A 13,287-nucleotide genomic window follows, 5' to 3' on the forward strand; every position below is an offset into this window, starting at 1 on the left:
TGATTGCCACAACATACACACGCACTATAATTTGTGGAAAGTGCGGCGTCACTGACGGAAACAATATGACTTCCTGAACGCCTTTAGTTGGACACCATGACTGGATGCTCAAGATAAATAGCCATTTAGGTAGTAAGATTGTCGCTCTCGGTGATGGAATGGAGAACAAATTTAGTGGGAGGTCGTAATTAAACCTAAAAAGAAATAATAATGATCCAAAGGTAGTCGATGCATCAGTGAAAACTTTTTAATTTAAAAAAACTTAAACTCATAAGTATTAGACCGTTCAAAGTAATTTTTAAAGGGTTCAGTAGAACTCGAGAGTCTTTCATTAGGCACCGTTTTCATCTAGTGCTTTGTGCGTAACGTTCAAACGGATACATGTCTCAGCTTTCTATTGCTTTGTTTTCCATAAAATAACTGAGTTAGCTTTAATTTGTTATGTGCTCGACTTTACTCTTAGCCTCAGCTTTTATAACCTCTGTAGGTGACCAGTGTGATGGTTTTTTTTTTGTCACGCGTTCTTTTTTAGTATCAATTCAATCGGACTAAAACCTTGATCAATGAACTTCTTTGTGTGGTTTACCTTCTTTGACGTAATGTTATCTGGTCATATCTCTTAGCGGAATAGTTCAAGATTTGTCCAAAAAAACTGAGTACAAAAGTTTGATAGCGTAGAAAGTTCCGGTTAGAATTTAAGCGTCCCGTCGTCAGAGGTTTCGCTGTTCACGATGTTGAACGACAATATGCCTACGTGGTATTCAAGAGGTAAAAAGGAGACATCGCGGAGAACTGGAAATAAAGTGCTAAGTGTTATTTTAAAGTCATATCACCTTTGATATGGAAAATCTATCATGAAAAAATTGCGCTCGCTCTATGTTAAAAAACCATTTGACACCCTAGCCTACGTGCCGTACCCTCCCTCCAAGGCGAAACAGAAGCGAGGCAACGTCTACGGAAACCTGACACGGACTAATCGTGTTCCGTGTCGCCACTCTAATTTATGCAAAATAATGTCATTTGATAATATTTGTTTGTGAAGTGGCACGTGTTAGCAAGAAGGTTATCGAGATAAACAACAAAACTGAAGTGAATTCATTTTCCATTTTTCGGGTAAATTTGCAATTCAGCGGCCGATTTCAAATATATACTTTGCTTTTAGGATATAGGAAAAGATTATGAGCGATTTTTTTGTATAGAGTAAGAAGAGGACGATGTTCGATTAGCACCGCGCTTACGACAGTCTGCGCGGTTTCTGCTTGCATTTGTAAACAATGTCACGGTCGACGAAAAAAGTTGGATCATTTGATGCAGATTTCTTTACGAGATAATTATGCTTCAAGCGTGAAGAAAGAGCGACTCTTTTCTCAGTCGAAAGAATCGCTGCAAGAAACAACTAGCTTTAATTTATGTGACTAAACGTCCGGCAGCCGAACGGTAAGCCGTATATTCTAGGCGGCTGTTTGTGTCAGGGTCTTATCTTGTTGTAAACGGCCTCTGGTAGATATCCGCTTCGCTTCAAGGTAAGCAGCTTTTCGGACAACTTGCGGGTCTGACGGATCTTTGTCGAGGAGCTGGTACGGTCCGTTCTCAATATGCGTAGACTAGTTCGGTAGGTGTCGGTATACGCTAGCGAGCCCTTTGTCCGCTGGGAGAACCATGATGGACTCGTCTTCTCTCAGGCTTTTAAGTGCATCTCGCATCTCCTTCGTGATGTTAGGCTCTGGTTGTTCCACCTGTTGAAGGATACCGTTAACAGCTCCTCTGACAGTTGGCCTCCCTTGGCCTACTGTGTCAGTCTGATCCTTTCCCTTAGGAATCTCATGGATGCGAGTTCAGCGACTCTGCGTGCGCCTTTGGTGGGAACTGGCACATAATAACAACATTCTAAGGCCACTAACTCGATCTAACGGCAATATGACGCAAGATCATCCCTCTATCGACTTGAACTTTTGCTTACTCAATGCACAATCCTTGAATAACAAAGCCGGCGAGTTTACCGATCTTGTTTCTGAATAAAAACCAGATGTGGTTGCTCTAACAGAAACATGGTTTTATCCGATGGAGTCAGCCTCGTGAACACTCTGCACGCCTGTTGGCTACAAACTTCTAGACTATCCACGAACTAGTCGAACAGGGGAAGGGACTGGAGTACTGTTCAGGGACAACCTAACTGTGAAAAAAGGAGCTACCGCTGAACTGCGATCATTTGAGTGCTCTGAGTGGGATATTAAGTCTGAAACCGACCAGATCCACCTTATTATCGTCTACAGAACACCTGACGCACATCCCGGCCGTCATCACAATTGTCTTCTTCCAAGAGTTCTCAGCATTTCTCGAATCTGCAGTTCTTTGCTCAAGCCATCTGTTAATTACTGGGGACTTTAACATACACATGGACGAGAAAGCTGACACTGATGCAGTTAGACCGCGCGAAATACTCGAGAGTACTGGTCTAAAGTAGCATGTTACCGCTCCCACTCACATCAGCGGGCACACCCTTGATCTTATTATTACAAGATTGTCTGACCAGCTTGATATTTGCAGCCCATGGACCGTTTATCTATTTTCTGACCACATGGCAGTCTATTCCAAACTCCAAGTGTGCAAACCTGCCCTTTAAAGATCGGATATAACTTTCAGGAAAATTAGGTCTATCAATAAGAAGCTCCTACAGAACGAGATTTCTGATACCGATCTCTGTAAAAACCTGCTTTCATATACAACCTCGATAGTCTGGTCAATGCCTATAACAACACATTCAAATCAGTCCTTGACCACTATGCACCAGCTATCACTAAGACCGTAGTTAAAAGACCAACTGTTCCTTGGTTCAATGATGGAGTAAAGTCTGCAAAAAAGGAAAAGAGGCGCGCGGAGAGGAAATGCAAACAAGGCAAGGCAAGGAACAAGGCTCCATAGTGATCTGTTAGATTTTAAGGCCAAGAAAAACCTGGCTACCTATGTTATTAAAAGAGCACGATCTGACTACTACACCAACTTTATACAGGCAAACTGCAGCGACTCGCGCAAGCTCTTCTGGTCTGCAAAAACGCTCTCTGACCAGGAGGTGGACCTGAATTTTACGGGTTACCACGACGACACAAAATTAGCTAACGATATCGGCAAGTTTTTCGTACAGAAAATTGAGCGCATTCGAACCAAGTTCGACACAGCTGCTACTACAGACTCTAGTCCATTGTTTGAGCCACCACATTCAAACTCAGCTCAGCTAGTCTCCTTCAAAATCCTGAGTCAGAGGGACGTTAAGAGTTTAATTGGGAAATCGAGCAAGAAGACCTGTCACCTTGACCCTATGCCTACTCCCCTGGTAATTGAGTGTCTTGACGCCCCCCTACCAGTGATCTTTAGGATGATTAACCTTTCTCTTCAATGCGGAACCTTCCCCGATGACTGGAAGCTTGCTGATGTTAAACCGAGATTGAAGAAGACTGGCGCCCAGGCATTGTTTTCCAATCTGCGACCCATAAGCAATCTATCATTTGCTTCAAAACTTACCGAGCGAGCTGTGTTTGCCCAAACACATGATTAGCTCATTAAAAACAAGCTCTACCCTAAAGCACAATCTGCGTACTGTGAATTCCACAGTACAGAAACTGCTCTGCTACGAGTGAAAAATGACATCTTACTTAACATGAACCAACAACTTGTCACTTTGCTCATACTTCTCTACCTCAGTGCGGCTTTTGATACTGTGGACCACACAATTCTGCTCAATCGCCATTACGGGGCATGTGTACTACTGGTTTGAGTCCTATCTACACAAGAGATCCCAGTCCGTCTCCATCAATCGTGGAACATCGAATAAATTCCATTCAAAATGCAATGTACCTCAGGGTTCCTGTCTTGGCCCTCTACTGTTCGTCCTATACTCAAGCAAACTGTTTAAGATCATCGAACGTCACCTACCAGATGTGCACACCTACGCCGACGAAACGCAATTGTATATATCCTTCAATGCCGATTCTAGAGCTGAGCAGTCGGCCGCTTTATCGGCTATGCAAAACTGCACTGCGGACATTAGAAATTGGATGCTTCAAGACAGACTAAGGCTAAACGACGATAAAACGGAATTCATTATCATCGGAAAAAGACAACAACTCGCCAAAGTCAACATAGACTCCATGCAGGTAGGTGAAAGTAGCATCACCCCAGCCAGCAGAGTCAAGAACCTAGGCTGCTGGTTCGATGGACAACTTAAGATGGATACTCAAATAAATAGCATCCGTAAAACCGCACTTTTTCACTTATACAACATCAGAAGGATAAGAAAATTTCTTAACTTTGAATGTACAAAGATTCTAGTAAATGCTTTTGTAACTAGCCGTTTGGACTTCTGTAACAGCCTGCTATATGGGTTGTCTAACAACCAAATAAACTAAATAAACTACAGAGAGTCCAAAATGCGGTCGCTCTTAGGCCAACTCTAACCAGTCAGAATTGACGAAAGAATCGGCAAAAGGGGTTAACCAATAAAAAGTCATTATACATTTTCTTGCAAAAGAGTGACGTCAGGGAACACCCGCACTCTACTACTCGTAATTCCTACAACCCGGCAATGAGACCAGTGATGGGAAGTAAGAGTCTCGAAGAGAGATTTAAAAATCGTGCTTGGCTTTAATTTAGGAAAGGAGATAAACTTGTTAACTGTCTATAAAGAACTTTTTTTGATTTTGCCAACTGTCATGCGTCCTGTGGATAAGCCATTTGTCTGGGTGACTCTCACTGTGGCGTAGTGTCAATAATAATAAGTAGCCGCACCGGTAAACATCGGGTAAAAATTGCGTCAAGATCAGAATTCTATTGTATCATTCTCTGACTCTCTAATCTCGACAACTTATGTGGCTTCGCCTCCCATAGGAGGCAGTAGCGGATCAGAAGCGCATTCGCTACGAGACCACCAGGAGGCAACAGCTGATAAACCGCTCAGGAACGGTTTAATGCAAGCGCTTTAACAGCGGTGATGAAGGCCTGAAGACAACCGCTTGGAAACAATTTGATAAACAGTCTAAGGTAACCGCTTGAAGACATCACGAGAGCTTTTGAATACAACCGCTATAACACCTCTGGTGAATGCTCGACGTTAGTTGCCACAAAACCGCTCATAATGCCGTGAAAACAGTCTATACAATGAATATGGAAGCGATCCTCGAAGTAATGAACAACTGTTAAGCAGTTAAGTGAAAGTAAGACCTGAAAAAAAAAATTCAGGCCTGCACGGGAGTTTAACCCGTGACCTCTGCGATATCGGTGCAGCGCTCTACCAACTGAGCTGACAAGTCAACTTGGAGCTGGTTATTATGTTGGTTCCAAAAAAAACCGTGAAGTGATAAATAAATTACAGTAAATATATGAAAATTATATTTGTGAACTGCGGATAAAAAAATGAATTTGGAAGCGATCCTCGCAGTTGTTACGGGAAAATTTACTGATTTTCCCGTGTGTTATTCGGAACATATTTATTCGTAAACTTTCACATTTAACCATTTCAAGTCCTTTCATTTTAATAAATCAAAAAAATCTATAAAAACCACAGTAGCTTTTGAATAGATTTTTGTTGTGACTCGCTTTCATCATATACACCTGCTTGTCGGCACTTTTGTTATTTATTACATGGTTTTTTTAGGTAAATATAAGTGTTAATGGTCTTCCAGGAAAAATTGGTTTTCATGGTAGTTAGCAGCTGAGTTTATACTCGTAACTTTAAATTCTTTTCATACGATAGTTTCCACACCAACCTTGCATAGATAAGCAGAAACTTATAATTGCTTTTCCGTTTTTATTTCCTAAGCTGTTCTGCTGTAATCAAGATAGGTATTATTTTCTATACTAGAGCTGTGAATTCGCACCTAAGTTTCCTACTGTAATGGTCTAGAGTTTATTGCATTCGTCTTCTTAATTTCGAAATTCTTTCCGTCGTAGAAACAGATGGAATATTTAAGTAGTTTTCGTTTAACTTCATAGAGACCTTTTTCCGCTCTTTTGTGTCCTTATTCAAATATTGCGATTTGTGTAACAGTAGCACCTCACACCAGTTAGTTCTTAAGCAAGTACCTTGTACAGTTTTGATGATTACAAACTTGAGTACGATAGAGGTCATGTCGCTTGTTGGCCTGACCTTAGAATAAAACTACTGTGGACCCAAAATGCTGTCTCTTCCTTGACGTCCGTTCAAGCTCACTCGAAGCAGATCTCCGTGTGCCAGGAAATCGTGACGAGTTTCCGTTCTCGCTAGCCGAGTGGTCTCTACCGAGCTATTTTCCCCCGTTTGTACGTTTTTTCCGAAAATTCCAGTGTAGCGAGCGAAAACCTTTCGTCACACAGTAATAAACGCTACTTTGGCAGAGGTGAAAATAGGGCCTGAATAAAATTCAGGCCTGTACGGGATTTGAACCTTATTTTAACTACTGCTGAATTTTGTCGGGCCTTATTTTCAACTACTACTTAAATAGTGTACATTACTACGAGGATCGCTTCCATATTCATTTCGTTATCCGCTGTGTACATATGTAATTTTCATATACTTACAGTCATTTAGTCTCTACAATACTACTGAGGACCACATACAGACAACCAGCGCTGAAAACGCCCAGTACAACCGCTAGTCTTGAATGGATGTCACTCAATAGAAAATTAGTGCTCGTGACTCAAATGAAAATTCAGTTAATATTTCTGAAGTTAATAGTTCTGAAAGAATTTGGTTAACTATGGAGCCAAACACCCAATAGCTCGAGCCACAGCTTTCTAACCGTCTATAACTGCTCAATAAGATCACATAAAGCCTCATGTTTCACAAAGTTTGTATAACAGCTAAAGGTAACGAAATAGTTTTTCCGCCGTATCGTTATTCTTTACTCAGTAGAAAAAATTTAGCCCAAGGGTACCTTAAAGTAACTGTTGAAATAATGTGTGTCTAGAGGGGTTGAAAAGATTCATCTTTTAAGATGATTTAAAATATTTCGTTAAGTTTATCAATAAGCGAGTTCAATTCAATTTAATAAATGAAGCTGAATAAACAATGAATCGATCATGATCACGAGCGACGTTAATCCTTAGGAGACATTTCAAATCCGTAAACAGCTTCAGATGTTTGAATGTTGGACCATACAGGGGTCAGAGGATAGCACATAAAGTTTATTTTAACAATTTGTTCGTTACTTCTTCAAATTCTGGATTAGATTTTCATTCCAGCCAAGTAATTTAAATATTATGTGTCTCATGGCTTTGAAATCATTACCTCTACTCGGATGTGCAGATAGTATCGACCTCAGAAAATGCTAAATAAACAATGCTACTCGAAGAATGGAATATTAGTAAGGCCAGGTTAATTTTTTTAGCGAGATATATCCGATAACGTTAAAAATAGTTGCACATTATTTAAATGGTACACAGAGTTTTTTTAATTACATACTTTGTCATACGCTATGCAGATATTCCTTTCAATCTGGATTATAATTCATATACATAACTACGGACTGACTCAACATTATTCTTTAACACGAGGTTGTTTTTGAGGAAGAGCCATCGTGACTTATTTTCGGTCGCTCCGAACACTTGCTTTTTTTGCAAAATACGTGAATCAATCAGCACGTTGTATCAAGGTTTCTTTCAAATTAATAGAAAGTTTTTTGCAAAATGCCGCTTACTAACGTTTCCAATCGACAGAACATGTCCTTAGTGGAACTTTTTATCGAAATTTTAAAATCGAAAAACTGTCCGAATCAGCTGTTGTGATATATTAATTTTAAAACGAAGCGCGAAGCCATCTTTTTACAGTGTTAGCCACTGTTACATCGACAGCTCAACTCCAGTTCGTTCATCAGCATGTTTGAATATTTCCCCATTTCCCAAATTTTCAAATGCGCATCACAGTTTAAGAGTTAAAATATTACAATCAACTAAAGCTATGAAGAGAAGGGAATATGAATGAAAGGTTACCACAAAGACTACATCATAATTAAGAGAAAAAAATAAAATACAATAAAACGCCCTGATTAAAAATGTCCATAAAAAATGCGATTTCTATTGTATTTGCACTCCCTTTATTCAGAGGAACTGCATTCAAGAATTTTATCAAAACAAGTTCACTTAGGCTAGCTTCAGACTGAAAACAGTTATGACTAAGAACGGGTCTGTCATTGGAAATTCTGAGATCATAATTTGGTAACAAGGAGCTAAAAATTTCTAGTTTAACAAATCATAAAAGTAATTAGAAGTATTTTAAACTCCATTCTGTTTCTTATCGGAAGCCAATGTAATTAAAAACCAATCCCGAGCATTCTTTATCCGCTGCAGCTTAGGTATAAAAAAAACTGCTGATATATTCAGAAAGCTGTTGCAATAGCTCATTCGGGTTGTAATGAACGCACCAATGAGGACCTCTGTTGACTGTTAATTGTTGTGAGAAATGAAAAGCTACATATATTTATGACGTGTGTTGGCATAGACAGCCTGGAATCACATCAGACGCAGATATTTTACTGCCAGCGATGGGCATAGGTTTAGTGTTCGAGTCAACAACACGAGCACTAACAGGTATCCAATTTTCCCCTTTTGTGGTGTCCCAATAATGAGGTATTCGGTCTTGTTGTTGTTCAGTTTAGGATATTCGTTCAACATCCATGAATGGATGTCCCTTACGCAGTGTTCGATACTTTTTATCGTAAGAAATGCGTTCATATCAAGTGATCGCAGCTTTCTAAACGCGTTTGATAAAACACGGTTAACTTTACGGGTGGTCGAGTTGTTTTCAGTTGGAATAGCAGTGTCAGATTAACCGAAAACAGGATGTCAGGCATACGCTAACCGCTGATAAAGTTTTCTAAGTTCCGCGTAATTATCAGATCCAGTACATGGCCCAGTTCGTGTGTTGATTCCGACACACGTCACGTTATTAATATCGTTTCTAATAAATCAAAAAAATGACAGGCTGCTGTGTCATTGTGATCATCAACGCGGATATCGAAATCATCAGTTAAGAAAAGAGGATCGTGAGAAAAAATAATAGGTTCCAAGAAGTCTGAAAACTCCTCAATAAAACTGATAATAGTCAGAGGATTGGTTCTTTGAGTACGGTCCACGATAGATTATGAAAAATCTGAGGCGTGAATTTCGAAGATTTGATGGAGACGAGAGAGTCGGAACATTCAAAAGACGTTCTTGAACGAATTAAAGTTTGCGAAAAAAGCAGCCTAATTATTTTAAATCTCGTTTTCTTTTTTAAATGTCAAATGACCTCGTTTCCCAGTTCAAATTTCTGAGTGGTGTTGCCGATCTCAATGTTCATGATTTTGTTTCCTTTTTCATCTCACGGGCGGTGCCTCGCACAGGTCCTTGTGTCCCGTTCGCACTAGGCCTATTGTGTCCCCGACTTTTTTTGTCTGCTTTTCTCTCTCGATGAATTTTTTTTCTGTATCTTGTATTTTCGATTTTTATGGTATATTGTATTGTTGTACGAGTATTATTTGAGTCATACCCAATAAAACTGTTAAAAAAATAAACAGAAGAAGCGTACCCCCACTTTCACGAGCACTCTTGGGACAACTAAATATAGTTTGAAGCCAGGACAAGCTATCGCATTACAAATTACAGGATCGTTATCCGATAACAAGGTTTCAGTTTTTACAAATAAGTTAGCATTACATTGATAGACGTAACCAGCAAATAATGCAGATTTGTTGGCAATAGAGCGAGCATTCAACGTCCACACAGTCAGATGAGTATAGCCGTTGTTGTCTGATGAAGATCGAATACACACTAGATCTGTGCAAGATTGAAGTGATTGCGATGGTTCCGTCGTCTACATTTCAAAATACAGCTATTTGTTGTGAAAGTCGTGATAAGAGGACCAGGACCCGGACTAGTGTCGCAACTGTGGAGCATGGTGTGCACAATCTTCGACGAGTAAAGTCGCTATGCCTTCTTAAAGAGGATAAAATTCCTAGATGGTGGGTCGAACTCAACGCTAACTGATAGCTTGCATGATGCATATCTATTCCATCCCAGACCTCTCTATCTTCGTCAGTGTTTATAAAACGATATACACAGGAAATGAAATTATCCGGATAAATTAAGGAGCGATTTAAACAACAGTGCGAGCAAATAGAAAACGGAGGCAGCTTGAGCCGGTGATTCAACGACGGCTACACTCCACTGCGAAAACTGATCTATCTCTATATGTTGCATACACACATGCTCCTTTGCCGTTGTGAGAAGCAGCCGCTTCTCAATCCACTGGTTCAGCCGTCTCTAAAGTTAAAAAAAAAAAACGCAAATGTGATCTCGCAGTCTTAATCTGTGCTTCGGTGATTATTTTCCTTTCCAGCCGCTCGCTGCTCTTCAGTCAATTTCACAATATTTGGAAATAACTTTCACATTATCGATACATTGAGACTAAGAATAATCCAGCCGATCACGCCCCAGGGAGGTGCCGGGAAATGACGAGGAACTAATCAAATCCAATTGTCTCATAGGGCCTGCATTCCTATACGAGAGAATATTTCATTTTTAGGAGGAGAAATTTTCGATATTCAGATATGAGATCCTTGAATCAAGGCTATTGTGCGCACGAAGAAGAACTTTAGCCACATCGACAGCGTGTCAAGGTTCTCCGACTGGGAAAGGGCAGTCAGACTGATAAATTATATGAGAGGCACTTTCATTGAGAACAAGTTGAAAATAGTCACCACCACAGCAGCCGAAATACGAGAAACTGAAAAGCTAATCTTTTTATAAAGAATAACAACAGACAACATTCAAGAATTAAGTATAAGCCGTAAGGAATGGAACGCTGAAAACAAAAGGAAAAGTTCTCTATTTAGGTTGGATCCGATGATCAAAATCAATGGTCGATCCATGATCAAGGAACGGTGAGAGTTGGTGGGAGGCTTGAAAATTCCGCCTTACCATTCAGTGTTAGACATCCAACAGTCGTAACGGAGCGTTTTCAGTTAACATCTTATTAAAAACCAAGCCGAAAGCAATGAATATGAACGAGTTTCGCTCAGCATTTCGTGTCGAAAATCTACGTTGTTGTAATGAATATGTTTTCGCACAATTGACTTATCTAATCACATACGGTAGTGGCGCCTTGAACACGATTTCGTGCGAGGTACTATGGACGGGGAGAGGAGAGAGAGCTGGGCAGACAACTTTGCACTCGGTGAGAATCAGGCAATGGGCGCGCGAATATCTTCATTTGCGTTAATTATAGGACAGCAGTTTTTACAATTCACGCGTCCACTTGTGAGGCATGCAGAGAATACAGCCAGGGGGTTTCATTCCAATAACGGTGAAGCACTTTGCCAATGGCTACAAACCTGCTAAAAACCAGCTGCGACCAGCAAAGACGTTGTCTGGCGTGGAGCTGATTTGCAACACTTTCGCGTAACACTTCCGCGTTAGTCACTATTGCGTTACGACATCGTGATTTACCTCTGGACCGATCTTAAGACGCTTTACAAACAAACAGAGTCAGAGTGAGGAGTCATCTCCTAAAACATTCGTTGGCATGAAGGATGATCAACGTGATCATCAAGATTAAAAAATTTTGAGCATGTATTTCAGGTTTTGACTGAGCGTCGCCCATCGACTATCGTTGTAAAAGTCTATCGATGGAAAACTTAGCAGAACTCCAAAGTGTTTGCTCACCAGTTTAAAACAAAATAAACTCATCTATGTATTTTAATAAAAAAGGCCCGAAAAAAATTCAGGCCTGTACGGAATTTGAACCTTAATTTCACTACCGCTTGAGCAGTGTTCATTAATGCGAGGGTCGCTTCCACATTCATTTGTTTATTCGCAGTTCACGTATATGATTTTCATACATTTACAGTCATTTAGTCTCTACAATACTGCTCAGGACCACATATAGACAACCGGCGCTAAAAACGCCCAGTGCAACCGTTATTCTTGTATAGTTGGTACTCAATAATAAATTAGTACTCGTGGCTCAAATGAAAATTCAGTTAATATTAGGTATGATAATAAATGTTTGTTGAGATTTCCGAAAGAATTTCACTTCACAGGCATATGCTAATATCAACGTTACTCTTAATCGTTTTGACTGAAAGATTCTCTCTGGTCACTTGGCATTTCAATAAACTATTCGGTCTTATCACCAGCGAGATAAAAGGAATATAACAACAGGTGATTTAAAATGTGTCCTCCATTTCTTTCAATTCGCGAGTTTTAATCATCGACAAGCAATTAATCTGAATCAAAGTATCCGCTATCTTTAAAATTCGTACCGCTGCTCAGAAAACCAGATGGTGTGAAATGTTGGCAGATTAATCGAACAATGTTATTTTGCATTAGGATCTAAGGGTAGAGTAACTTGATCTAATTATCCACTAATGTGAGGTAAATACAAACGTTAATGTTAATATTTTGAACAAGTGTTGGGAGCTTTCAAGATGCAGGAAAACACACGTGTCGCATACAGCAGAGTTCACACTTTGTTAAAATGACTTATTTATTCCAGGGACTTGTCCAACAACCAGTTACAGGATTTACCACCGGGAGTGTTCGCTGGCATTAGGGTTTCCAACTGGGTGACGTTAACGCTGTAAGTAAGACTCCTATATACTACAAATCAACGTCAATGAAAAGCAAAACAAAAAATCAGAAATCAATAAATTGAAATTAAACGTAGTTAACTATGAAGCCAAACATCCAACAGCTCAAGCCACCGTTTTCTGACCGTCGATAACTGCTTAATAAGATCACATAAAGTCCCCTGTTTCACAAAGTTTGTATTATAGCTGCCGGTAACGAAATAGTTTTTTCGCCGTATTGTTGCTTTTTAATCAGCAAAAATGATTGCCCCTAAGGGTTCCTCAAAATAAGTGTTGAAATGTGTGTCTAGAGGGGTTGAAAGGATACATCTTTTTATGATGATTTTAAATATTTCGTTAAGATTATCAATTCAATTCAATAAATGAAGCTGAATAAACAATGAATCGATTGTAATAACGAGCGACGATTATCCTTATGAGACATTTCAAATCGGTAAACAGCTTCAGATGTTTGAATGACGGACCATGCAGGGGTCAAATGATAGCACATAAAGTTTATTTTAACAATCTGTTTATTACTTCTTCAAATTTTAGATTTAATTTTCATTCCAGCCAATTAATCTAAAGATTGTGTCTCATGGTTTCGAAATCATTACCTCTACTTGGATGTGCAGATAGTATCAACCTCAGAAAATGCAAATAAACAATGCTATTCGGCCTTAGGATAATAGAGAATAATACGTGGGCGCGC

The 13,287-nt window shown here is 39.7% G+C and overlaps 1 protein-coding gene and 1 pseudogene across 1 annotated transcript in view; both read left to right on the forward strand.

Moving 5' to 3' along the window:
- The window catches only part of LOC131768783 (uncharacterized), a 76,406-nt gene that overhangs the window by 45,383 nt on the left and 17,736 nt on the right, over positions 1 to 13,287 (forward strand). The window contains exon 8 of the mRNA XM_066166976.1: positions 12,503 to 12,586. Within this exon, the coding sequence (XP_066023073.1) occupies positions 12,503 to 12,586 (84 nt within the window). The remainder of the gene's footprint in view (positions 1 to 12,502; positions 12,587 to 13,287) is intronic.
- Positions 1,918 to 2,623, forward strand: LOC131790504 (uncharacterized; annotated as a pseudogene).

The sequence above is a fragment of the Pocillopora verrucosa genome, chromosome 1 (genome assembly GCF_036669915.1).
Source record: "Pocillopora verrucosa isolate sample1 chromosome 1, ASM3666991v2, whole genome shotgun sequence".
Lineage (NCBI taxonomy): Eukaryota > Metazoa > Cnidaria > Anthozoa > Scleractinia > Pocilloporidae > Pocillopora > Pocillopora verrucosa.